Source organism: Neolamprologus brichardi, chromosome 2, assembly GCF_056152115.1.
Source record: "Neolamprologus brichardi isolate AB-2024 chromosome 2, ASM5615211v1, whole genome shotgun sequence".
Classification (NCBI taxonomy): Eukaryota; Metazoa; Chordata; class Actinopteri; order Cichliformes; family Cichlidae; genus Neolamprologus; species Neolamprologus brichardi.
The window spans coordinates 3011143-3038611 of record NC_142105.1 but is presented as its reverse complement, the minus strand read 5'-3'; the positions used below and the strand labels follow the sequence as shown (position 1 = coordinate 3038611).

The window sequence follows — 27469 nt, the reverse complement described above, 5'->3', positions numbered from 1 at the left end:
ATGCTGCTGCAACTCTAGTGGCAATACAGCTTGAAATCAGGCTTTTAAAATTGGATTTCAGGCAGCACAGTTGCCAGCAGATTGAGTACAGAGTTACCAATATCCAATATCTTTTAATCAGAGACCCTCGTCCGCTTCTGTTTTCTGTCAACACTGAGTGACTGTCTCCTCTGATTTCCACGTTCCTCCTCTTCCCTGTTTCTGCTTCATATTTGTCCCATCTTCCTCCGATCTTCTACAGTATGTCTCAGATTGTTTTTAATCACTTTCTTCCCTTCATTTCTCTCTAAAATGTCTTTACTCGCCTCATTATCTCCATTGGTTTTCTCCTTCCTGGTATACTCTGGATCATTTTATCGCTTCCTCTGTCCTTTCAATCTTTTTTTATTCTGTTACTCTTCTCGTCTTGTATTTTTCCTGCCTCATGTTAGTCCCCTTCCTCTCTACCACATCTCCTTTACGTCCAGTAACCATCCCTCTCTGCTTTCCCCCCCGTCTTGCATCTTTCTCTCTATTAAATTTTTTAAGCGTTCTCCTTTGCCACCCTCAGATCTCAGTATTGAATTTGATGCCTTTATAAAAACGACTCATTCAATCAAATCTTTAGAGATGTCCCTGATATGATTAGCAGAGAAGTTCTAGAAGTGCGTGTATGTGTTTGTGTGCGTAAAAACTTCTTTGAGGAAAAAGTGGTTCACCTTCCCTGAAGCTATAATCCATATTTATTTCTCTTTTTCTTCAGTGTCCGTGTAGCCTATTAGTAGTAATGGCATCACATCATGATATCTTTCATTCATGAACTTGACCCAGTGGAAAGATCAGACCTCCTACTGCTACTTTACTGTGTTTGGGGCACAACTGTTCTCAGGATGTGTCCAGTAACCCCCCAGCACGACTCTAAGAATAAACACACACATATATAGACACACATTCATTTACCTAACCAGCTTGCACAATGCTTCTAGTCACTTGCAACCAACAACATCAACAGATGCATTCAAACTGACTTGAAGCTATACACAAACAACAGTCCGCACACACACAAACACAGCTCTCTACACCCCCTGCCTGTTCCCATTCTCCCCTGTGTTTTAATCCTACTTGTCAGTAATTAAGGCTGAGCCGGAGGTGGGCCAGGACGTGGCTATCTCCAGGCGGGGGTGCAACTATAAACTGGATTTATAATGGGAGAGCGGTATTAAAACCCACTGCCCCCGCTGCTAGCATCAATGAGACTATCTCTGTTCCATAACAGGATTTGTCCTCTGCTTTATTACAAAAGGAGGCCTGTCTTCTGAAAGGGCAGATATCCCGGCTGGCATATAATACGCTGACAAGACATTCTGCTGTTCATCCACCCTCCTCCTCCTCATCTCTCGCTCACTCTCTCTCTCTCGAGGTGCCAATACAGTCCAGCCAGTGCAGCCTGTAGAGAGTGAGCTCCGTGAAGCAACACCTGATGCTTTCTATAGAGAGCAGAACCTTTTAATTAATGCTACAAGTGAATTTTAAGAAGCCTATTAGTGTGACAAGTTTCTTTAAATAATTTAAATGCATTAAATGTCACTTGAAATTAATTCTCAATGTTGTCACCTGATAACAATTCTACTTATCTTAAGTGTAAAGGTCAGTTGAATCGTCGTTATGATAAGCAGCCAGCCACAGCATTTCCTCTGTTACCCACTAGGTCACTGGAACAAAAGACCTCTGGGGTCTCGTGGGTTGTGAAGCAGGGTCCAGGTCAATTTACCATTGATGCACGATCAGGTTGAGGGTCAAGGTTTCCCAACAGAATTTTGCATTGTAACATCATTGTGTTGTAACATTGTGACTTGGAGAAGGCATTCGACCGTGTCCCTCGGGGTGTCCTGTGGGAGGTGTTGCGGGAGTCTGGGGTGTCTGGCCCATTGCTACGGGCCATTCGATCCCTATACAACCGTTGCAAGAGCTTGGTTCGCATTGCCGGCAATAAGTCGGACTCGTTCCCGGTGGGTGATGGGCTCGGCCAGGGCTGCCCTTTGTCACCGGTTCTGTTCATAATTTTTATGGACAGGATTTCTAGGCGCAGCCAAGTGTTGGAGTGCTTTCACTTTGGTGGCCTCAGAGTCTCATCTCTGCTTTTTGCGGATGATGTGGTTCTGTTGGCTTCATCGGGTGAGGGCCTCCAGCTCGCACTAGAACGGTTCGCAGCCGAGTGTGAAGCAGCGGGAATGAGGATCAGCACCTCCAAAATGAGGTGTTCCGGGCATGTCCCACCGGGAGGAGGCCCCGGGGCAGACCCAGGACACACTGGAGAGATTATATCTCTCGGCTGGCCTGGGAACGCCTTGGTGTTCCCCCGGATAAGCTGGAGGAGGTGGCTGGGGAGAGGGAGGTCTGGGCCTCTCTGCTTAGGCTGCTGCCCCCGCGACCCGGCCTCAGATAAAGCGGAAGAAGATGGATGGATGGATATCATTGTGTATCTTTTTTGGGAATATGGCTAATTGGTATATGTCGTCTGTCCATTCCCAACAACAAAAGCATTTTGATTACAGCTACATAAAATAAGTTGCCATTGATTTTACAAAAATAAAAACAAAAACATATCTTAAATGCCGTCTCAAAAACTGTCACAAAAACAGGATCAACACCTGAAAACGTCACAAAAACATCACCAAAACCAAATAGCTGCTAAAAGACTTTATATTTTTGTTTCTAAAGAAATTGTGATTTAGTGTTGTTTCATCACTCATCACAGACCTTGGAGAAATGAGGGTTGACAAAAGGACTCTGAGAGTATGTGTTGTCATGTTTCAGCTAAAAAGTAGCCTTATGATCCTCGGCAAAGATGTGTAAAAACAAAAAATCCAGTCTGTTCTGTTCGAATGCCGACTCAAACACTCTTAGTGATGTGTTCTTCTGACCTGTTGTACCCAGAGTTGGTAAGAATTTCTTTTCAAGTCACGATAGGTGGTCACATATTATTTTGGATTGGATAATAATCGTATTTAAACACAAAATCTATCATCCTTTCAGCCGTCTGCACTCCAACAACCTCCACTGTGACTGTCAGTTGTCCTGGCTCTCTGATTGGCTCAGAGCCAGGCGGGGCTTGGCTCCCTTCACCCAGTGCATGGCCCCCGCCCACATGAGGGGCCTCAACGTCCCAGATGTGCAGAAGAAAGATTTTGTCTGCAATGGTGAGTTGACAACAACACATTTACACTCAGATATCACTATTTTAATGGTGGTTAGTCTATTTTCATCGACACTTTTAGGTCCTTCTCTCTGCTCGGCTGCAGTTAAATCACACTGATGCATAAATACAGCATTCATCTCATGAAGTCAATCTGAATTTTTGAGGAAGAGTGATGCATGGGTTGTACATAATTTAGAAATGAGCCAGTGTTCACTGTAGAGCTGTTGGCAGCTGACTCTGTGCTGTAGAGGTATACAATATAGAGACTCTAGTAAAACTAAAGGCCGGTATTAAACGCAGGGTTGTTATCGTCTCCAGACAGCTCAGCGTTGAGTTTATTACACTGACAGAATTACAGCGTGTAGAGCGTGTAATCAGCTAAAAAGCCACAGTAAGAGCAGTAGTGTTATCAGCTGCAGATAGCGTAGGCAATGTTTACAGGCTTCTGATTCAGCTCTCTGCGCTAATAGACTGCCAGGCTGCGCTCTCTTTATTAGCCTTAAGTCTCATTTTCTTCTGCCTACGAGCTACACAGAAAAGCACTTCTCATTGCACTTTCTCCGTTCTCCTCACTTACTGTCAATAAGAGACCGCTCTTTCACTTTTTTATTTGTTCACTATTTTTATCCCATCTTTTTCACCATTTACCTGCTTTCCCCTTCTCTCTATGTCCTGTATTCCTGCTTCCTCTAGCGATATTAGGCAGGCATATCTTGGCCAGGTAATGTTTAGCTATTAATCCCGTTTCATCTCAAAAGATAGCATCTAGTGAAGAATATAGTGCAGCAACCAAACAACAGCATCAGCTTGTTTTCATCCTCATATTTGGCTGATTGTAATTGCAAATTAAAAAAACCAAAAATAAAGAAACCAATCTCATATCTGTGTGTTGCTTCTGCAGGTCCGGCCCAGACCGAGTCAAGGACTTGTGCTCCTCAGGTGACCGTCTGCCCACCCAGCTGCAGCTGTAACAACAACATAGTGGACTGTCGTCGTAAAGGCCTCACTGAAATCCCAGTAAACCTCCCTGAAGGCATCGTGGAGATGTAAGACTGCTTTACTCGCTAATTCTGCAAATTCATATGTATATGTGTCGTGTATCGTGGGTTCATTCTATTGCAGATGGGGATAACTTGCATTTCCTGGACATATATGTATATGTCTCAATATTTCTACACTTTTACTGGCTGTTCTAGCCACACACCAGTGATTTGGTCATGTTTACGTACGTTTAAAAGTTTACACCAACTCTTTTAAGCCTTATAAGATATAAAACGATAAATTAGACCTCCAATCTATCCCCAGCTCTGGCACATTGCTGTGATATTTTGTTTTAGTCTACACCTAAGCTCCTACGCTCTTCCTTTCTTTTACACACCGATTTAAACACACACACGCGCCACAGGGGGACGTGTTTGATATCCGTATTGATCGCTGTACCCTGTTTGTTTGCACAGAGGACAGCTGGTTGATTGCTCTGTGAGTAAAGGAGCAATTCGTGCCCGCAACTGCACACCAATACCGTTATACCTCCCCGGCATAAGTAATAGATTCTCACAAAGACACGCACACACCAGCCCACACATATGCAGACACAGTCGTTTTGTTTGCACAAATAAAGTCTGTAAAAAAACACACATACAGGTATGTTTTTGGATTGAGCCATAAGTACAACAACACCTTATAAAGTCTCTAGGGCATGCACACACAGACAGACACACACGCGCACACACACATGCACAGCATTAGCATTGGATCTGTGATAATGAATGTTGCTGCTGCAGCACGAAACAATAGAGTATAATAGGATGATGTATTGTCATCCCTTTAATGGAGACAAAGTCATCCTTCTGAATGGCGGTGCCAAGGATCACTGCTACATGTCTGCATCCTTTTAGAGTCATTATATAACTCTACATTTTAAATATCTTAACATAACTTTTCAAGTTAAATATTATTGTCATGTTTGCCTCAACAAATATCCAACAGACGTTAATGTCTGTGCTCTTTTCTACAGCTCTGTATACGTGCACAATCAGCCCGTTGTTAACACACCGGCTAACCTGCCAAACTCATCTCCTGTTCCTGTTCCTGTTTAATTGCCTCCTAACCTTATAGATTTTTTTATATAGCTTTTTAAAACATCTCTTTTTTAATACATCCTTTGATATTGAGCCTCTAAGTGTCTTTGTCTAAAGCTTGTTTAGCTACCCCTACGTGTAATTTGTAACTTGTTGTGTGTGCAGATTGTCTTTGTCAGTATCCATACATTGATTTATTTTGACCCCTGAGTTGAAATAAAGTGCTGTTGGCTGCCAGGGAGTGAAGAGATGAAATCTAAAGAGCAACACGAGCCAAGAAACAGGCATCTGTAGTGTAAGACCTGCATTCAAAGTCAGGACAACTTCCGTTGTCATAAAACACGGCGGTCACAAATTGGCACACTAAGATAAAGTTTATCCACATAAAATGAGATTTGAGTCCATACTGTAATTTGTTATTTAGAACTCAAAACAGTGATTTTAAACATAGAGATGCACAGATACAATTGCCATCAGGGAGGAAAGAGTGGGAGGGTGAGTTAAAGTAAGGAGGATGACTGGGTGGGAGGCTGAAGAGAAGGGTGAAAAGAAGAAGAAGGGTGGATTAGTTTCCATTTATCATCCTGACAGCTGACCCTGTGGATGGCCTTGGGACCTCGCTGCATCCTCCTCTTTTCTCCTGATTTTCCCTCTCCTCTCCCCTGTTGTCTCCACTTTTCCACTTCTCTGATTTCCTTTTTATTGCCCTCCTTTCCCACTCCTCTCCTATGACTTTCCCTTTTGTCTTCTCTCTTTTGTCCACAATTTGTCCACTCATTTTCTATCTTACTCCTGTGACTTTTTATTAAATACTCATTTTAATAAAACAGTAATTATAAGTAGGTTTTTTTGTGTTCATTTTTCCCTCCTTGTCATCACAACACCATGGAGACATGAAGAACACATGAACAGTTGAACGGGTTTCCTTAACCATCAGGAGAGCAGAAGCTAAACTGTAGTAAATTTTCCCAAATGTCGGCTGTGTGCCTAGTTTTGATGGCTCCCTATGTGATAATAGAGTATTACTACCAGTATGATCTAATAGGTCTGCAGCCTTCCAGAAAAAATGATGGAGTTCCCTTTGGTCCTTTTGAAAAAGCTGAGAAATTTCCAGTCTGGCGCTGCATTTACAGAGGAGAGTGTTCGAGGAATCTATTGGATTCAAATTTAAACTATTTTTGAACAGATTATTCTGTCCCACATGTAACTACGCTTTAAAACTGTTCATGGACAGTTTGTAGACAGATGCTGTGAAAAACCTATTAACATTCATTTGAATGTTTCAGTTCCCATTCATCACATTACATGCTGCCCTTTTGGCCTTAATTTCATTAGAAGTACAAGTTTAGTTGTCAATAGTCCAGATTTTCAGCAGAGCCTTTTTCTTCTTCTACACTCACAGAATGACTCTATGTAAACACATTACTGCAGAGCTGCAAAACTCAAGTCAACATCTCACACTGAGCGACCTTGACCCGCATCTGCTATAAAGCACTGACTCACCTGCAGAAATATTTTGTAGATGTTGATTGGAACAGCCACCTTTTGAACTTTTTGTGCACTTGCGGTTGGTGGCGGGTAAACAGGACTTTATTATAACCTTGGAAGTAGAAAAAAATGAGCTTACTGTGTCCAGTTGGTAAATATGTATTGGAAATTCATAATTTAATGTTTCTTTTTATGTTGACGTAAATGATCTTTTCAGTAATTAAAAAGTTTAAATATTTCTCCATTTCTCTATTTTTATTTCTTTCTCTCTCTCTACAGTCGTCTGGAGCAGAACTTGATTAAAAGTGTCCCAGCTGGAGCCTTTTCTGCCTACAAGAAACTCAAGAGGATGTGAGTCTGTCTGGAACGACCTGCATACATCTAAAGACATGCAAATACAAGTATTAAATAATAATGTTCAATATAGTGAACAAGTTTTAGGCAAACTACATTTTAAACAAATGTCTACTTTCTAAGATCTTTTTATGTTTGCTAATCATAGGCTACGTTCACACTGCAGGCGAAAGCGCATCAAATCAGATTTTTCTGACCCTCTGCGACTCATATCCGATCATGATCTGACAGTGTGAACGGCACAAATCCGATATTTTCAAATCCGATCTGGGTCACTTTCGTATGTGGTCCTGAATCCGATACATATCCGATGTTTTAGAAAGCGACTGCTGTTTGATGGTCATGTCGCATTAAATCCGTCTTTTACGTCACTGACACAAGACAGACGCCAATTATCAGCACCGGAGAAGACATCGTGAACGCTTCCTGGCTATCCGGTGAAACTGTTGGGAAGACAACGTTGGAGAAACGTGAACATTTTATTTGTTCTGTATAATCTGCAGATTCTGACAGAAATCTGTAACTATCCTTTGAAGCAGCGCTCCTCTAAAACAGCAATAAGGATCATTATTAGGTTATTTACATTATTATGTAAATAACAAAATAACTTAAAGCAAAAATTGGGAAACATCAAGTCCAAAGTCTTTATATTAACGACCATCTGTCAAACAATACTGTTGCTCTGGGTCTAAACAGAGCGCGTTGTGTGTGACGTCTTCTTTTGCGCATGCGGCCGCTTTGAGTGTTCACACTAGAGCGCGTTTGCTGTCGCATTTTATTTGTAGTGTGAACGAGCAGACAAAAAAATCTGAATTGATCAGAAAATTGAGCATTAAGACCTGCAGAGTGAACGTAGCCTTAGTGTTATTATGCCATGACTGAATGGTACAAGTGTCGTAAATAGATATAAAAAAGGCCAATTAACCACTGAAGCTAGGCCTGGAAAAATTGCATATGTACACAAAGGCTTTAAAAAGCCCACTACTAGATTTTCAAGCAAGATTAAGAAACACCAGAATCATTATCCCTCACTATAAGGACCTATGATTGAGGTTTTTCCTCAACCATCATTGTGACAGAAACTAATATAACTAATAACTAATATACTCTGTACACAGTCATACAGATATAAAGATTAATACTGGAAAAGTTGTTATCATGCAGATGCCCAAAAATGCTAACCACGTGCAAGGTTACAGGGTTATTCACCCGCCTACTCACAGTGTTCACCTCTCCTCAGCAGCAGTGTTTAATAATATATCTTACAACAGTCCAAACTGAATGACATGAACTGCACTTAACATGTCACTGCTTCCATTTTCTCGCTCGCCCTCATTTACTTACACATTCAGTCGCCTCTTATACTTTCTTACTCTTGTCCCCTTGCCATGACCTCTGCTGATGTACTCGCGCATAATCATTTTTTCATACAGTTCTAGGACATTCGCACAAAAATGAACCCCATTGCTGTGTATTAGAGTAATATCTCCCCGACTCTTTCTCCCCAGTGACTTGAGTAAGAACCAGATTTCTGACATTGCTGCCGATGCTTTCAGTGGCCTTCGCTCACTCACCTCGTTGTAAGTATGACACATGTGCGTGTAAACGGACACAGACGTGTACACAAACACACATCCAGACAGAAACGTAATTGCATTTCCAGACATTAAGCAAATAAAAATGTTGTCACAGTCGACGCTGACAAGGGGAACACAGTGCAGCCGAATGTGTGTACGTCCTGTACGTGCGTCTGTGAATATGTTGTTGTGTGTGCAACTGTGCATGTCTGTGATCACTCACTATGTCTGTGTGTGTCTGTCTCTGAGGGTGAAAGTGATAAGAACATGAAGGACAGTTTAATTTGAATCAATCTGGAGCATGAAAATGAGACAGACAAGAAGGGGCAGACAAGGTGAACCCTACTGGGTGTTACGACTGAACATGTATATGCACAAACAAGCACACACATACGCAGGCAGCCCGACTGTACAGGAGTGTCACTGGGAGGCTAAACCTCTGCACTGGAGTCCTGCTCAAGCACAAGGTTACAACACATACAACTGTTCCAGTGACTTAAATTATGCAACTGCAACTGGATGCACATCTCAAACCTAATTTCAGTCTTTGACTAATAAATGAGATCAATTGTAAAAAGCAGCATGCATAGTGAGAAAAGCCTTAGGTTCAACGTGACTGTGACATCCACGTTTTCATCTGACGGAAGTAAAAAAAAAATGGTTTCCACTGGAAACAGACAGCTTTTTGTCTTTGATTGCAACAATTTCAGTTCTTCCAACTGAAATAGTTTTTCCAGTTGAGTGAACATGATGACTTTTTCATTCCTAGGAGATGCACTGAGCGTCGTTCTTGCCTTTTGGAGAGCTGAATAGTTGTAATTTAATGGAAGATGGGTCAGGCTAAGAAATACAATAATAACAATGACGGCATTTTAGTTTACAGTGTAATTTCAAGTAGTTGGTAAAATGAGTGCATCTGCAGATTTTATTATTTAGATGTTTTCAGGCAGACTAAGTGTTCTTTTCTGTTACTGGCTGAAACTATTTTTCAATTCTTCAAACAAAGACCAAAAATCTGTAGCTCTCCACTGAGCAACATTAACACAGTGAAAAATATAAAGTATTTAAAACTTGGATATGACTTAGGGTGATGTGTCGCAGAAAGGTGTGAATGTGTGCAGGATATCTTCTTTCAGTAGCATCTTAGTAGTAGTGTCTTAGGGCAGCGGTCCCCAACCCCCGGGCCACGGCTGCGAGAGTGAGATTCAGGTGTGAAATGTATGGTTTTCAGGGTTTTTATCGGTTTTTAGCTTTATTTATTTATTTATTTATTTATTTATTTATTTATTTAGGACAGTGCATGTTAATGAACATAAATGTAAAAAAAATTACATGAATGTAAACATACCAGATTATAGCCAAGGGCTAATTTCAATCTGTTGTCCTTAAGCATAAAAAATAGACATAATAATTCATAAAAATTCATCATTCATTCATAATAAAAACTCCATCCAAGTTATTTTGTTATCTTTTTTTTTTTTCATTAACTCTGTTTTCCTGGGTCTTTTCATGTGTGTTATGAATAAATCTTCTTTTTTTCGGTACCGGTACTAGTTTTATTTTGTTGTATTTATCCGCGACACCTTAAAGGCCGGTCCGTGAAAATATTGTCGGCACAAACCGGTCCGTGGTGCAAAAAAGGTTGGAGACCGCTGACTTAGGGTGATGTGTCTCAGAAAGGTGTGAATGTGTGCAGGATATCTTCTTTCAGTAGCATCACCAAAACTCCCAGAATGTTCTCAAAATAAGAGAATCAGCAGGGAAACTCTGGAGGACCAATAAAAATATTTTATTAGGCCACACGTCAGACTTCACATCACATCAGTCTCAAGGCTTTAAAATCATGTCATTTGTCCATTTCAGGGTACTATACGGCAATAAGATCACCGAACTGCCCAAGGGAATATTTGATGGACTGGTTTCCCTGCAGCTACTGTAAGTATTGTCTGTCTGGTCTGTTGTTCTGTGTGTGGCTGGATGTATGTGTGTGGTATCCAAAAAATACATTGGGCAGTAGGGATGGGTATTGATAAGATTTTCACGATTCCGATTCCATTTTCGATTCTGTTTAACGATTCGATTCTTTATCGATTCTTATTTTTTAAAAAGGAGAACACTAAGGTCGATTAGCTTAGAACTTTGTTTTATATCTTCTCTTTGAACAAGATAGAAATTTAGGAGTAACATGGCCTTACAAACCCAACAGTGAGATCTTAAGAGATCCACAGCCTACAGCTCTTCAATGGGGTGTCACAGGGTCCCCAGGAAAAAAATTGTAAATGTAAAATAATAAAATAAATATTCTTCTGTAGCAATAACAAAGTATAACAAATTATTCTGTAGCAATTACACAAGAATATCCAGTAATGTCCCTGCCTACAATTAAACACATTCACTTACTGAAAATCATCTGCTGTGGCAAATGGGTGCAAGGCTTTGACCACAAACTGAGTCACTGCTCGGTGACATTCGTCTATCCTGCCTGAAAGGAGACGCTACGGTAGACTGCAGCGAGAACTGCCAGCATCTGAGCCAGACTCTGTCTCTCATCATGGTCACCTAAACGCACAGTAATGGCAGGTTTTGTAATAAGGCAGATCGCGCTAACATAATATGCACTGTTAGTTGATTATTTACCTGCCACATTAACGGGAGAGGACGTGCAAACGTTACCGCTGCTGCTGGGTTGAGATTCACGAGTCCGGAGCGGAATTAAAAACACGACATTCATTTAAGATTATCGCGTGTTTTTTGCATATTCGTAGTGTTTCCTCCCTTAAATGAAATATCTACTTTGCAAGTATTGCAAGTTGCCCTGTTGTCATCTGTTCTCGTAAAGTATAACCAAACTTTTGAGCGTTTGTGCTTAGGCGCCGTGTTTCCTGCCAGGTAAATGACGCTCCGCAACGTGGTGACGTCATTCGGGGCGACTGGAATCGATAAGGGAATCGTTTGCAAAAATGGCAAACAATTCCAAGGAATTGAAACAGCGGGAACCGGTTCTCAACAAGAACCGGTTTTCGATACCCATCCCTATTGGGCAGTATATAAAACAATAAAAATACGAAATCATAATAACACCCCAATAAAGAATGAACTACTAAGGAAACGTATACAGTTTGAGCCAAATGTTCAAACAGCTTCAGTTTCTTTTACTAAATATCAACCAGTAAACATGTAAAATGTCTGAATTTTATTTTCTTCTTGTTTTGTCTTTTCTTTTTTTATTGTTTGACAATATTTGGCCAAATAAACTATAAAAAATAAATAAATAAGGTGGTCCATTGTAGCCCTGTGCAGCCAGTCAATTTAAAAGACAACTCAATTAAAAATACTCCAAAATGCACCAACATGAGGGCTCCAGTTCAGTGATTTGAATTATCAGACAGCAGTAGTTTGCTACAGCGAGTTTAGCACACCTGGCAATTAAAGAGGCAGCGCTTCTAACTGTAAGCATTACTGGAACACCTCCAGGATGCATTATAAAACCACAGCAGTCTGCGGGTATTGATGCTCGTGACGCGAGCATCAGGTGGCCTTTAGGAGAGCTGCTGTGTTTTGGTCCCAGAGTTTGTCACTTCAGGTTGACATACTTCTGAAGTGGCCATCTGTGGAACTGCATTTTTTTTTTTTTTTGCATTTCCAATTGGCATTAATTGGTTTCAGTGGAGCATAATAAGCAGAAATTACCACGTTTATATGAAGTGTGCTTAATTTTCCCTGGTTATGGTGATTTACTAATTTGGCATCAGCAGTCCGTATCCACCTCTGGACAATTATCACAGCTAAGGCCAATGGTACGGGTCGATGTTAGTCACTATTGTGCAGTAACAGCTACTATGGGATGTTGTCTTCCACGATTAACCTTTGAACTGTCATTTATCTGTATATGTCAGTATAAAATGCTAAGTATAAAACAAATAGATTAGTGTGCTGCAATACGAACTGTAATCTCCCACATTTCTTGTTATCTTACATATTGTAGGGGTGAAACTATTAATTCTGAATAATTCCTCATGGACACAGATTCAAACTGCAGCTGCTGGTTCAACATGCAGTAAAAAATTCTATAACAGCTACATAAGTACTGCATGTGGCATATGGTCCTCAGAAATGCCGCAGTCCACTGCAGAAACAGCTAATGTTCTGGGCTTTTCCATCGTAAAGTGAAGCGAAGCAAAGAGAATGAGGACGAGTGAGCCTAACCCACAAACACCTTTTACAGGCTTAGGTGGATCATTGGGATGCATGGTGCATAGTAAGAGAGAAAGAGAGAGGGGAAAGGGGTGGGGGGAGGTGGATGGATAGATAAATTAATGGATGGCTGGATGAGGAGTGAAACTGACGTAGACATGCAGGAAATATTAGAAGAGCAGAAATAACTACTGGGAGATCGAATTTGTGCTTTTTGTGTCAACCAGTATATGACATTATTATCAATGAACAACTCAAATTGGAAAAAGCATTTCCTTATATTTCTTCATGCATGTATGCATTGCACAACAATGGGACTGAATTATCCTGTAAATGGACATGTGCATAACAAACTGAATGATTAGCTAATACTCACGAATTGAAACATTCTGCAGATGCAGGTTGTTGGCACTCACTCAGCAGGTGAATGGAAGAAATGTCTTTTAATATTTCACTGCTGACACAAAAAGCTCTCATGTCTCTGAAGGCAGTCAGTTTGTCAAGATTCACTCACATGGTGTAATAATCATAAATTACATTCAGCTTTCACTCTTGAATAGAACAGAGCATCATGTTAACCTATGACTGCAAAGATGTGTTTATGCTTTATATAGCTACTGGTCTGTTTATAATCTCTGGGCTGCTTTGTTTTACTGGTGCAGTTTCAAGTAATTAGTTCCCCCTGTGAGCCGCCTAATGAGGCGTGGATATGTCGCAGAGCAGCACGTGTGCATGTATCACCTGCGAGTGTGCGTATATATGCATAAATTGGATGTGCCGGTACAGGCACTCGTTAGAGTGGTTTGAGAATGAACTGCTTTACCAAGCACCAAGTTAGTTACCTGTCAGGGAAAGAAAGAGGAAAGTAGACTGTTTAGTGTGTGACACAGAAACAAGGAATGTAACAAAAGACGAGAGGTGGAGAGGGTGAGGGAAGAGGAAAAGTGGAGACTGAGACAGACCCGAGGCAAGAAAAGAGGAAAGGTGGAAATACAGGGAAAAGCTGACAACTTGGAAATATCAGCTAATGACGTGTAGATGTGAAAAGACAGCAAGATGGAGAGAAGGTAGAGGTGAAAACTTTTTCTGTCATTTACTTAATCCTTCGATCACATTTCTCATTTCCCATCGCCTCTCTCCTCCATTTTGCTTGTCAGCCACGTTCGCTTAAATATATATATCTGTGTCAGTCCAAATTAAATTTTCACCTGTCCCTTCACTGTCTCACTCCATTATTTCCACCACCCTGTCTCCATTCTTCCTTTCCCTCCTTTCACCATCTGTCTCTCCCATCAAAACAAGGTATTACACTCACACGCCCAACGGTGGATTTTCCCTCCTGCTCCAGAAGAGAAAGCATAAAACTGCAATTTTCAAATGTATGTGTCACATCCAGAAAAAATATAATCATGAGTGTGTAGGGAAGGGAGGGGTGAGTTTGGTAAGGGGCAGAGGATGAAATAGTGAGTAGATGACAGGAGAGGAAAATAGTGGTTTTGCATTTGAGATGCATCTGAGAAAAACGAATTCTCATTATCGACGTGTGCGTTTATCTTTTGTGTTGAGCACAGATAATACAGCTAAATAAACAAAACAGAGGCAGATGAATAGCAAATGTTAACGGCTCTTCTTTGCATTTCAGATTGCTCAACGCCAACAAAATTAACTGTTTGAGAGTCAACACCTTTCAAGACCTACAGAACCTCAACCTCCTGTCATTATATGACAACAAGCTGCAAACCATCAGTAAAGGACTGTTCGCCCCTCTGCGCTCTATCAAGACTCTGTAAGTTCATATATGTTGTTTTACATCATTTGGGTGTCTTAAATAGAGCTGCTGCTATTAGTTGAATCAATAATTAATATGCTGACATAAATGAATTAACAATAGACTGCTTAGATGCCTTACTAGTGAGATATCCCATGCATGTTCAGATGGAGGAGACAGCAGGGCCGATGCAGATTATACAGGAGGGATTATATGTCCCTCAGCCCTGGGAATGCCTTAAGATCCCAGAAGAATAGCTGGAGAAAGTTGCTGGGAATTGCTGCACCTAGATTGGCAAGTGTTTTGATATGTGATTTTTCATTTTTACATCAGAAATACATTCTCAGGACACTGGGCTTCTGAAATAGCCAGCCGCTTTTTCACCAAGGGTTTTTACTGCAACATCTATCGTTTCTCATCTAATATCAGTTTAGACTTAAGAACAACATTTTCACTGGTTAGTTGACACCGCAAAAGTAAAAACAGGGCAGTGAATTTGTTCGTCTTCAGGAAACTGTTTCCTGTTATCAGCACACGATTGCTGATAACTTTGGTCGTTCTATGATCTCCAACCACTGTTTCCCCTACCGTGACTGAACGAAAGGATGCACACAGATGTACAGAGATTATAATTGAAAAAAATCTATTTAGAAAACTGGGCCTTTATTAAGTATCTATGGTCTTCTGTTGGTTAATTAATGAAGGTTATTAGTGTTAATGATAGCTATAAAATTCTTCTCATAACGCTCTCAGCTGCTTGAAACGTAAAATAACCCACTTAATGCAAGAGTAGCTCTCTTGGAAAACATGTACCTTTGGATGGGAAAAGAAATGCAACAAATGATGAGTTGAATTGTATTTTTTCTGTAGATGACAGTATTCAGTATATTTACCCAAACCCCAAATCTTGAGATTCTTTTTTCTACAAATCAAGCTTCCACTCTATCCTTGGTCCTTTTTCTTTTTCAGTCATCTGGCCCAGAATCCCTTTATGTGTGACTGTCACCTGAAGTGGCTGGCAGACTATCTGTTTGACAACCCAATTGAGACGAGCGGAGCACGCTGCAGCCACCCCAGAAGGCTGGCTAACAAACGAATAAGCCAGGTGAAGGGAAAGAAGTTCAGGTGCACAGGTAGGAGATGACTTTACACAGACACTGATATACAAGCCAATCATGTATCCAAAATGTATACACAAAATTGTTTTGCAAACCTAGCTATGGGTTGAATTCCCCCAGATTTTACTTGTATATATGTAAACAGAATCTATCTAAGCAGAACACACAGCTGAAGGAAAAATGCAGGTAAGCATGCCTGAAAAACAGATGTAAATCAATCAGGTTATACTTGAAATGTCACATTTCACTAGGGATGGGTATCGTTTAGGTTTTATCCGATACCGGTACCAAACCGGTACTTTTGAAACGGTGCCGGCGCTCGAACCGGCGCTCGAACCGGCGCTCGAACCGGCGCTCGAACCGGCGCTCGAACTGGTGCTTAAAGAATGGAGAACACAAAATTGGTCCAAAAACCTCTCATGTTCAGCTGTTTTTTTGTAAAAAGATAACACTGTTAGCCTTTTCTGCAGCTATGGGGCATATATGGTATCACTCTTGGCTGGAAGCAGCTTAAACAATGGAAAAAACACCAACTTTGTCCAAAAACCTCTCATGTTTAGCTGTTTTCCACTTTTTCTTTGGTCATTTTAGCCTTTTTGGCCAGGGTGAAGGGAGTATCTGCCATCAAACAAGAAGACAGCTGCATGTAACTACGACGGTGTTTGCTAGTTCACCTTACATGCATTAATGTAATAACGTGGTTAGCCTACTCAACGTAAATTACACACGAACAACAGAGAAGAACGGCTGCTGCTGCATCATCATCCTCATCATTTCTGCTACACTGGCAGGGCTAGGGGCCAGGACTCTCCTCTTCGGGTTTTTGGGGGATGTTGCTAACTCCGGGTCGATAACAGGCACCACACCCGCAGTAGATGCGCTCGGTGTGAGGTCTCGCAGCAAGCTATCAAATACGGCGCATTTCTTGGCTTTTAACAAAATGCTATACGTCGCCAGGTGTTTCATCAGATTTGAGGTGTTACCTCCTTTGACAGTATCACAGTATCAGCTTAAAGCACTTGTTGCAGCTGCTGAGTTTGCATCTTTTGCTGTGAAGTACAGCCAGACTTTGACCGCTTCGCCTTGGGCATTTTAATCTGTAGCTCTGCTCTAAAAGAACGTACGTACCTGGACCCGCCTACTATCCTCGGAAACGTAAAATGATTGGCTAGAATCCAAAGTGTGTGACATCTCAGGAAAAAAAAGCACCGAAATGTGCGCTGCTTTTCGGTCTGGTTACTAGCGTTTATGCCATCATGGCACCGGATACCGGTACCCATCCCTACATTTCACAATTGAAGCATTACAAATATATGAAGTATTAAAAGTGTATAAATAAAAACAGAAACTAAACAAACACACACCCACAGTTCTTGTCTCTGTGGTAGTGTTGTCTTGCTCTTATTTCCTTTGATAGGAGCCATGGGTTTCACTAATTACAACACAGACCAATTCAGTATGACGCAGCACAATAACTAACTCAGCAGGGACCATCCATAGACTGTGATTGCTCACCTGTGTGAACGAAGTTATGTGTGTGTGTCTATCTAGCTGTGTGTGGCTACACTAAACATCAAAACTGCTTATCTGTAGTGGCTTTTTCCATACTGTTTGTTCCTGTCATAAATACTAGTACTGGAAAATTATCCTTTGCAAACTGTTGAAGCTCTGTTGTGTCAAACTGGTTTTAGGCAAATCACCAATTTAGACAGTATAAGTAAAGCATACACACTGTAGTGAGAATCTCCTTTGCTTTTTCTAGCAGACCAGCGTTTTGTTATCAAGGGCGACACCCTATTAGTAATGCTTTGTTTTATATCGAAAACCTAAAATTTGCAGAAAACAGAAGAGCTGAAAAAGTTGATCAAAAAGCAACTTTTTAAGCACCAGAATGATTGTTTTTACTGCAACCATCACACATCTGTCAATGTGCCATGAAAAGTGTGCCTGTAAGAGTGGATCTTTTTTGACATAGTCACCCCTTCCGCTCTGTAAAATGGTGTGTTCCCAGGATCAAATGGACACACCATTAACAGCATAACCAATACCATTAAATGGCAAGAGGTTTAATCCAAAGAGCTTGTGGTGGCGTGGGCACACATGCTATATTTTTAGATCTCAGTGGTATTCAATCTCTTAATGTTTGTGCTCTGCCCATTGAGGTAGATAATAATCAAGATAACCAGATTACAAATTCCCCTAAACTTGGTTATGGCTGTCGTCTTTGCTTTGGCCCTTCCTCTCTGCAGTCCCATGCCTCTCCCTGCATCTCCTCTTCCTCTCTGGACCTTTGTGGATATTCTTGCTATTGGTGGGCAGTGCTCTGATCCTGCCACCCTCCCTGTGTGGATCTGCGGCTGTCTGTTGCCTCTCCTGTCCAGTATGGACCCTGCCCCCCTGACTGATTGGTGCAGCTCTCTGTTGCCCCAACTTCCTCCTGTGTGGACCTGCATTTTGATTGGTTCTTGTGCAGCTGTCTCTTGTGCTTGATCTAACCATGTGGCCCCGCCTACTGTAACATCACATGGTTCCGTCAAGCGCCAGGGACCGCCTAGCACACACCTACCTGCCTCTCCCAGCCAATCACACACCTTGGAGCAAAAAGCGGGTCAAACATTTTAACCTTGTTTGCATTTATCTGTAGGGCTTGTAATATGTGAGTATGACTGTGGTTGAAATAAATGAGTCATAAACTGACATTTGACATTAAAATACAATCAGGGCTGACTATCAACACCTACTAGTTTTCTCTTGCTTATCTCATTGTGATGCCCTGTGGAGTTTTCTTGTAAACCAACACAATTCAAGTGTTTATTTCCAAGTATTATCTGTTTGTATGTAGCTTTCGATTTATTCTTGGTCTTTTTCTTCTTTTTGTCTTTTATTGTTTTGCCTGCTCCAAAACTTAATTGGTCAGTAGGTCTGAACTAAATTGCCAGTGTGCACCCATGTGTACTCGTGATACTGTGCACTTGCACATAAACCTGAAGTAGTAGCATTTTTAAATAAAATCTTTATGGTGACACGCCGGCTCAAAAACTCCACAGGGTACATTTAAGTGAATTGAGAAACATCCACATTTCGCAGTTCACCTTGATTGCAAAACTGCAAGCATAAATTTGAACTCTAAAATTGCATTTAAACAGATGCTCCTACTTTTGTCATTGTGCTCTGGAAACATCTCCTTGTAATGCTTCAAAGCACATTACAATGACTGCTTGTTTTCTTCACATTTAGATTCTCCGATCGCATGTCAGTGTTTCAGTGGTTAGCATGGCTTATTGTGCATTCATGTGCTCCTTAGATAGCCCCATTTCCCTCTGGTTTTTGTTTGTTCTGCCAGCTTTGATGTGTTTCTATGATTTTGGGTTGGAATGTGGAAACAAAACTGATGCTGCAGACAAGATTTATTTTTGTCTCTCAGTATGTAGAAACAACACTGGTTTCTCTTTCCAGTACACAACTCAAGTTGAGTAGACTAGTCCCTTTTCCAGCTTATCAAGCTCTCTCTTAAGTTGGATAGCAGCAAGTATTTACAACCTTATTAAAAATTTAATGCAAGACAAAAAAATCATATATAATACTTGAATTTTTACCATTAAACTTTCTCGACTACAATCAGCCAGATATGTATTTGTGTGTGCGCTGTACAACAAAATTATCTCAGACTTTACATGTTCTGTCTCTAACTTGAGGAGGACGTCCATGTGAAGTTTTTCCAATTATTCCAAAGCCACATGATTGCACAAATATTCCATCACCTCTCTAGCCCCACACACCTCTCACCCGTGTGTCTGCTAAGAAGAATTCAGCCATTACTGTTATTAAGATGATAAAAACCCACCTTCCGGTCTTTGCTTAATTCCCCTTTATTATTCTCTTTCCCTTTCATCCGAACTTTCCCTTGCTCTTTGCTCTCTGTCAGCTTGCCCAACTTAACCAACAAGGTTAGAGACAGCCCAGAGACACCATTGCAAAATATTTTTTCCATTGAAAGAAGGTAGCCATGTCTCTCAAAAGATAGACATCACTTGAAGGGCACTGATCATTTGCAGAGAAGAGAAAAGAAAAGCTTCAATAGGTGGTCTTAGTTGTTGAACAATGAGCAAATGAGTCATGAAAACAGACTGGAGGCAGAGAATACTTTGTGCCAATGCAAGAATGAAGAGTAGTAAAATGAAGGAAAGATTACATTGACAGAGAGCAGATGGATAAACAAAGAGAGAACAGGAGGAAGAAAAAGAGATAATGATGACGGCGTGAACTATAATGAGAGTACAGTATGTGATGCATGAACGCACGTGCTGCATGATGCAAACCGGGTCTATTCTACAGGCACTCGCAGTCATAAATAATATCTGCTCATATTATATCTAAATAACAGAAGTGGTCTCTGGCTCACCTTGTTAAACAAAAACATCCGGGGTTAAACCACATTTATCTACGAGGTGATTCCATAAAGCCACCTGGATATCTGTTCGTTAATTTGATTTGCAGCAGTGGCCATGCAGAATTACTGCTCCCTGAATCAGCCCCGTGCCTGCTCGCAGTGCAGAGCTGTAGCAACAACTGCAGCCTGCTGTTTTAAGTAGATGGACTAGTTTTGTTTTGGCGTTGCTCATTCTGACTGAATTGTGACCGTCCTAGAATTTTAGCAACAATGAAACTTCTCAGGAAACAGTTCGACCAGATAGGCTGGGAGAAGAATAACAAAAAATATTGATTTTCTTTTTGTTTTTCTAAATATAAAATCATGTAAATGATTATATAAATGGGATTATGTTTATATAAGTTTGAAGTCTTGTGTCCATGGTGTCTTATTTGAGCTTTTTTCCTCTTTTTTCCTCCCTTTGTGCCTATTCGCTATTGCCATAATTTACCTCCTTTTTTCCATCCCTTCTCTTCCTAGCTGTTTTTTCTTCTGTCTTCCTCTTCATTGTGATTCCTAGTTACATTATTTTTCTTCTTTTCTACCCTAAATTCTGATCCGCAGGTCAGGAGGACTATCGCAGCCGTCTGAGTGGGGAATGTTTCCAGGACCTGGTATGTCCAGAGAAGTGTCGCTGTGAAGGCACAGTGGTTGACTGCTCCAACCTCAAGTTGACCCGAATACCGCCACACATCCCTGAACACACCGCAGACCTGTAAGTCAGCTGGCCTTACTGTTTTATATAGATATACATATATGTGCAAGCTCTTCAAAAAGCTGAAACAGTAAAACAAAATCTCAAAGAAGCTTTTCATGTTTTTAGGAGCATATGCACAGACTAAAACACCCACTTATACATATGGCAATCATGTGCCATGAAATAGTCGTAATGTTTTTAAGGCCTGTGTAGATGGAAAGACAAAAACTCACAGATACGCTATGCATGTCCTTTTTGTCTCTCTCTGCTTCTCTCTATCATGAATGTCACTTGATTTTTAGCTCTCAGACCAAAATGCTCCTCAGCAGTCTTTTCCATCTCCCGCCAAGTCCCAAAGGAGCCATCATCATGTCTGGTGAAGGGTCTCACACTAGAATACTGAATAGTCCCATTGATCATTCACTTTCCGGCTTAAGAATGAGTAACAGATAACGCCACAGGAATACTGTAATATCTGTATGATTTCATGTGGGTTTTAAAACACAGACAAAAAACATTTACAACAGTTAGACTGTTAATCTGTAATAATTACCAGAAAGGTTATTTACGAGTGTTTTTTTTCTTAATTGTTAAAGCAATTCCTAATTAGTAAAGGTTATTTTTTTCACTTTTTGAATTAAATCACACATTTGAAGACATCACAATCTGCTTTTGGAACGTGGTCCAAATCTACCTTGATTCATGGTTTTTCAATATGCCGCCATGTAGAGCAGGGTGATATGAAAATATTTATCACGTTATACATTTGAAAATTTGCGATAACGATATAACTGATGATATAATTGACACTTGACAAAATACTGTACAACTCCACAACTTTATTAGTGCAAAAAAAAAAAAAAAAATCAATGTATTTTCACTTAAACAAGCAGCTGTTTTTTTATGTGCATTAAAGTTATATAAAAATTTAACAGTGCAAATGCAAATTTCTTGCTGACAGTTTAACCAAAATGCATTTCCAGTGGAAATTGGCCGACATATCCTCAGCATAACCATGTGTAATATCCACAAAACTTAAAAAGAGGTTATACACACACAATACGGTAATACAGGGTGGGCCATTTCTATGGATACAGCGTAATAACATGGGAATGGTTGGTGATATTAAAGTCCTGTTTGTGGCACATTAGTATATGTGAGGGGGCAAACTCCTCAAGATGGGTGGTGACCATGGTGGCCATTTAGAAGTCGGCCATCTTGGATACAACTTTTGTTTTTTCAATAGGAAGAGGGTCATGTGACACATCAAACTTATTGGTAATGTCACAAGAAAAACAATGGTGTGCTTGATTTCAACGTAACTTTATTCTTTCATGAGTTATTTACAAGTTTCTCTTTGTTCACAGCCATTGACATGTCGAACACGTGAGGAGCGGATTGAAATTGTGCTGATATCTGGTGAACGCAGTAACCGGGTCATTGCAGTAGATTTCAATGCAAGACACCCTATGAGACCACCCATCCCCCATTCTACAGTTAGCAATGCTTGCATGCTTGCACTATCCATATAAATGGCCCACCCTGTATTATGTTGAAGCACAGTACGTATCACTCTGCGAGGCTCCTGCCTACGATAGCCGTAATACTCCGACAATCCATCAAGCGGTGCGGGTTCGTAGCTTAGCAAAGTCGTACTGAAACATTTGACAGATTTTCGAGCGCCGTGTACATAAAATTGTTTCAAGGTCAGTAAACACAACCAGAGTTCATACATAAGGCACACGGGATTATAAGGGGCTCTGTCGACTTTCAGAAAAATCAAAGGACTGATTTTAAGTGTGCCGTATTTTCGGCCCGCTAGCATGCTCTACCAAAAATAGTGCTTTGCTGTGTATCTGACGGACGAAAGCTAAACCAGTTCCACACCACTGAAGCATTTTAACAAACCAGTTCTGGTTCATCCGTTTCATTCAACGATCAGCTTTCGCTTTTCTCATTCTGCGTCGCCGCCATGCTTTTTCCGCCATGTGCATACGAAAACAAAGGCACTGCACATGCGCGTTTTACCCATATTCTATTGCGATATTTCATTTTCTTATTGTTGCCCAACATTATGCCGGGATTACCGTGAACGGTATGATATGGCCCAGCCCTACCACCGTGTCCCAGTAGGCTATTACAGCATGAAAATTACTGCTAGCTTAATGGGAAAAAAAGAACTTGGATCAGCATATCATTATATTTTTCACTAACCAGAAAAAAAAGGAAACATTTCCTTCAACCCACTCCCGATTTTTTAAAAAAAGGAAAAAAAGTGATGATATGAAGGTTGTATGCTTGCACTATCTCTTCAGAGAGAAAGCTGAAGTAATTTAATAGAGATTGTCAGGAAATAAATAGTATAATTAACATAAAACATAATGATGTGATTTGAAAATAAAAACACAGCTTTTAAGCGATAAAATAAATGCCAATCTTTGACTTTTGATTCAGAACACAAGAACAATTTTTACTCATTTTACTTTCAGCACCTTGACTAATCTTAATCACACAGTCAGTAAGTTGAGGAAAGAGGAAATTGGAATCCAGAATAAAAAGTTTTACCTAATAATGCTAAATCACCTGCAGCTTTAAAATGTAGGAGAAGGCTGGAGAGCTTCTGCTATGGTTATCAGTGAGATAGTAATGCAGAAAAGCTTCTGGGGATGGGGATACTACAGCATTAAGGCACACACAGGATGGTTGTCACAGTATTACTTATGGAGGTTAGTTGTATGATGGTGAATTCAGCCACAGCTGCCACTTTAGATAACTAATAATGCCAGCACTACACAGACCATTAGCCCCCAACTCTCTTTCTCTCTTTGGTTCTTTTTCTCACTGTGAACCTCACAATCCTCCCTCCTTCTCTCTATCCGTCCCCAGGGTACGTCATGTCAGAAATGTATACTTTGTCCTTTATGGTTGGTTAGAGGGCACATCAGAGTTTCTAGTATTTTCTACACCCTTTCTCTCTCTATCCTTCCTTTTCCTTAAGAACACAACCACCCAGTATTTTCTGAAGGCCACAATCGCACAGAAACAAACACACAAGCTGTCAGTTCATGGCCTGTAACCTGCCTTATCAGGGGAAATCAGGGGAGGCTGCGGTTCAACTGAGGGCTTATATACTTCTTGCTCTCTTTGTCTCATCTGTCTGTCTTTGGGACTCTTTCTGCTCGCCATAAAAATCATCGACATCGGCCTTGGGAGCATTTAATAAGTATGACATCAGTCTTATGAGAATTATAGGCACTTTATTAAATGTGCTGTACGTTGTCAGGCCACACTGGGGCCAGATCAGATGATGAAGAGATCAGATGTGTTTTTGATACTGTCAAAATATGCAAATAAACGCAGCAATAAAAGGGGCATCGTTCTCCTACCATCAGAATCTACTTCAGGCTTTTCAGTGTGTTATTTCAGTCTGTGTTTATCCAGGACAATCCATCTTTGAACCCCCTCATATCTCGTTACAAATTGTCCCCTTGAGCTGAACTTTCACTTTCTTTCGTGGATTTTTCTTGCTCTGCTGCTTTCACACATACACGTACACAAAGTGCATCCTTTTAGCAGCACCCTTTTAGTACAAATTACCTCAATAAACCAGATGTCTAGCTTCCTATCTGTCAAACTGTTTTCTCTTGGCTTAGGGCAGTGTGGCTATTGATGACTACATATAAAAGATTCATTGCTCTCCTCTTCTCTCCTCTTCTGATTTTTATTTTTTCATCCCTGTGTTGTTTTGTGTTGCATCATATTTGCAAAGTCTCTGAAGTCCTCTCAACTTACATGTGGCCATCCCGCCCTTATTTTCTGCCTGTTTTTTCTCTGTGTATGTGGAAATTCACTTGTGTGCACTAAAGCAGTTTGTTTCATGAAGGAATAAACATCTAACTCCCTTTCTCCATCTTCCTCTCTGTAGGCGGTTAAACGACAATGAGATTGCTGTCCTGGAGGCTACAGGGATTTTTAAGAAGCTGCCAAATTTGAGAAAAATGTAAGTGTATATATATTTTTTTTTTTCTTCCATTATATGCTTCAAAGGTTTTAATATTGTATTATGTATAAGTCCAGTGATGTCTTTCTCCTCTAAAAATTATGTAAAGTGGACCTGGCATAGAAAATGGAGCTATTATTTATCTGAGGAGAATACAGTTGGCTTTGGCTGTGTTTTTCCTTTTTTTTTGTCTTTTTTTACTCTTTATTTTGATAATAAGTGATGAGATTGATTCAGTATTCATGACAGAAATAAGCAGGTGTTATAAAGATGCGAGAAAGAGAATGAAACTGGAAGCCAAAAGTAAAACTGAAGAGAAAAATGAAAGAATAAAAAAGAAAAAAGGAAAAGAGTAAAGTAAAATAGATACCAGAAGAAGATAGACTGAGCACAGGCAAGAGGATGGGAGGAACACAGAGATGGAGGAAAGGGAAGGGTGGATTGGAGGTATGCAGGAAGCAAATATGAAATGGAAATAGAAGATGGGCCTTCGTTCAGATTTACAGTCAGTTCTTATCTACAAACTACTCTAGGTGTGTGTGTGTGTGTGTGTGTGTGTGTGTGTGTGTGTGTGTGTGTGTGTTAGGGAGAGATAGAGAAAGACAGAGCAGAGACCAGAAGTTGATTTATTGGAGAGGAAATTGCTAACCATCTAGCAGTGTCACTGACAATATAGATTGGCGAGCTCTCATTTCCATTTTCCTTCTCTCAATTCCTTCCTCCTATTCTCCTTTCCTCGCTTCTCCTCACCTTTCCTCACATTTTCTCTCATCCTTAATTTGCTATCACATTTCTTTGTTTTTATTTTATACGTTATTTTAAACCCGTCTTTCCAGTCTCATCCTCCACCTTCTCTCATCTTCAGTAAACCCGATAATAGGAAACACAATTGACCTATGAATGAAGGCTACAGTATGTGTGATAGCTATCATCCCCAATTATTGTCTTTGAGGCCAAGCACTTTTCATTTCTCTTATTGTGTCCATGAAAGAGAGAAAGGAGCCGTTTTTAACTGGTTTGTACCACTTTGTTCTTTTCATTTTATTTGAACACGCTTGGTGTTTTTTTATATCAGATCTAGTGATGGCAGGCTCTGTTATCTGAACATCTAATGTCTAAGAGAAGGATATTAAGATGAAAGAAAAGAAGGTTAACATTTATTAGTTGAAGGGACATGATTAATTACTGCAATTAAACTGGGAATGCTTTGCATGCATGTCTGCGCGCCTGCATTTCCATTATCTCGTTGCTCCTGTCGGTTGTGTTAGAAAAACATGCATGATGGCTAAAGCAAACATGCACAGGTAAAATATCTAAATACAAAAGTAAAAAGGCTATGAATGTTGTGTGATCTCTCCTGCAGCAACCTGAGCAACAACAAACTGAAAGACATCCGCGAAGGAGCATTTGATGGAGCAGGTGGAGTTTTGGAGCTGCTGCTAACGGGGAACAAGCTGACTGGACTGCAGGGACGCATGTTCAGAGGCCTCAGTGGCCTGAAGACCCTGTAAGTATAGTTCACAGCAGTGTATGTGTGTGTACTTGTTGGGTAATAAGACTTAGATTAGAGTTAGAATAGGTTTAGGATAATGGAAGTGAAAGTAATTGATTTTATGCAAGGATGTAGGCAAATAATTGTACACCACTGAACACAAGGGCCCATTCTACAGTTGCAGCCCAACCCATGTGAAAATAATCTATGCACAGCATGCTTGAACAGTTTTTGTGTAAATGGCAACTGTTCTGAAAACATATGTAAAGCTAATTGTTGAAAATGTGGTTCAAAAGTATTATTTTGAGTTCAGGATCCCACTCAAATGACATTTTTTAAGGTCAGTCCTGTTTATTTTAAATTCGTCAAATCTTTTGAATCAATTATTCACTCTAATCAACGCAGCCCTGTTATTCATATTACCAACAGAAGACAATATGAACATTTTTTTTAAAAACTTTATTTATATAACTACATTTATTCTTGGCTTTTAACCCTTTAAAGCCGGTCAGAGCAGCACGCTCCGTTTTGCGCAACTATTTTTAAATCCTTGTAGCTCTGCAACCACAGAAGCTAGCGCAATATTTTTTTTTGCATATGAAACCGGAGGAGTTGTACTTACATCTTATGCCATCAGCTTGTCCTCGGTCACAGTTTCCTTCCACATATAGCTTTGCAAAAGCTGCATAAAAAGCACTTGTAGCAACAAAAACATAATATTCCAGAAACACGCTTTGCCGATCCATTCAGCTGTTCATAACACTTCCTACGTTGGAATAGATGTCAGCGCGAACTATCGAATGCCCGCCATGACCTGCCCAAAACCGGAAGTGACGTCAATTCGTGGAAATGTAGTTTTTTACCATCAGGGCCTTATGAGCCTATACTGGTGTTTTTAAAAGTTATGTTTGACTTTATGACTTTCTGTGTCGTTTCTGGGATGCTTAGGACTCATATTGCACTGCTGGAAATAGTTTATTTTGATGCATATGCTGCTTTTTTGCAAATTTGCACTATAATATTTATTTTCGTTTTTCCTGCAGTATATAAAAATTGGTGTATTTCAAAAATAAAACTATGAAGACACTGAAAA

General features: G+C 40.3%; 1 protein-coding gene across 2 annotated transcripts in view; it reads left to right on the top strand.

Moving 5' to 3' along the window:
* Positions 1–27469, top strand: part of slit3 (slit homolog 3 (Drosophila)) — a 265109-nt gene that overhangs the window by 186400 nt on the left and 51240 nt on the right. For both annotated transcript variants that reach the window (XM_087846129.1, XM_087846132.1), the window contains 10 exons: positions 3016–3179; positions 4080–4224; positions 7027–7098; positions 8610–8681; positions 10542–10613; positions 14515–14658; positions 15610–15773; positions 20752–20902; positions 24810–24884; positions 26248–26391. In XM_087846129.1, coding sequence (XP_087702255.1) covers positions 3016–3179; positions 4080–4224; positions 7027–7098; positions 8610–8681; positions 10542–10613; positions 14515–14658; positions 15610–15773; positions 20752–20902; positions 24810–24884; positions 26248–26391 — 1203 coding nt within the window. The remainder of the gene's footprint in view (positions 1–3015; positions 3180–4079; positions 4225–7026; positions 7099–8609; positions 8682–10541; positions 10614–14514; positions 14659–15609; positions 15774–20751; positions 20903–24809; positions 24885–26247; positions 26392–27469) is intronic.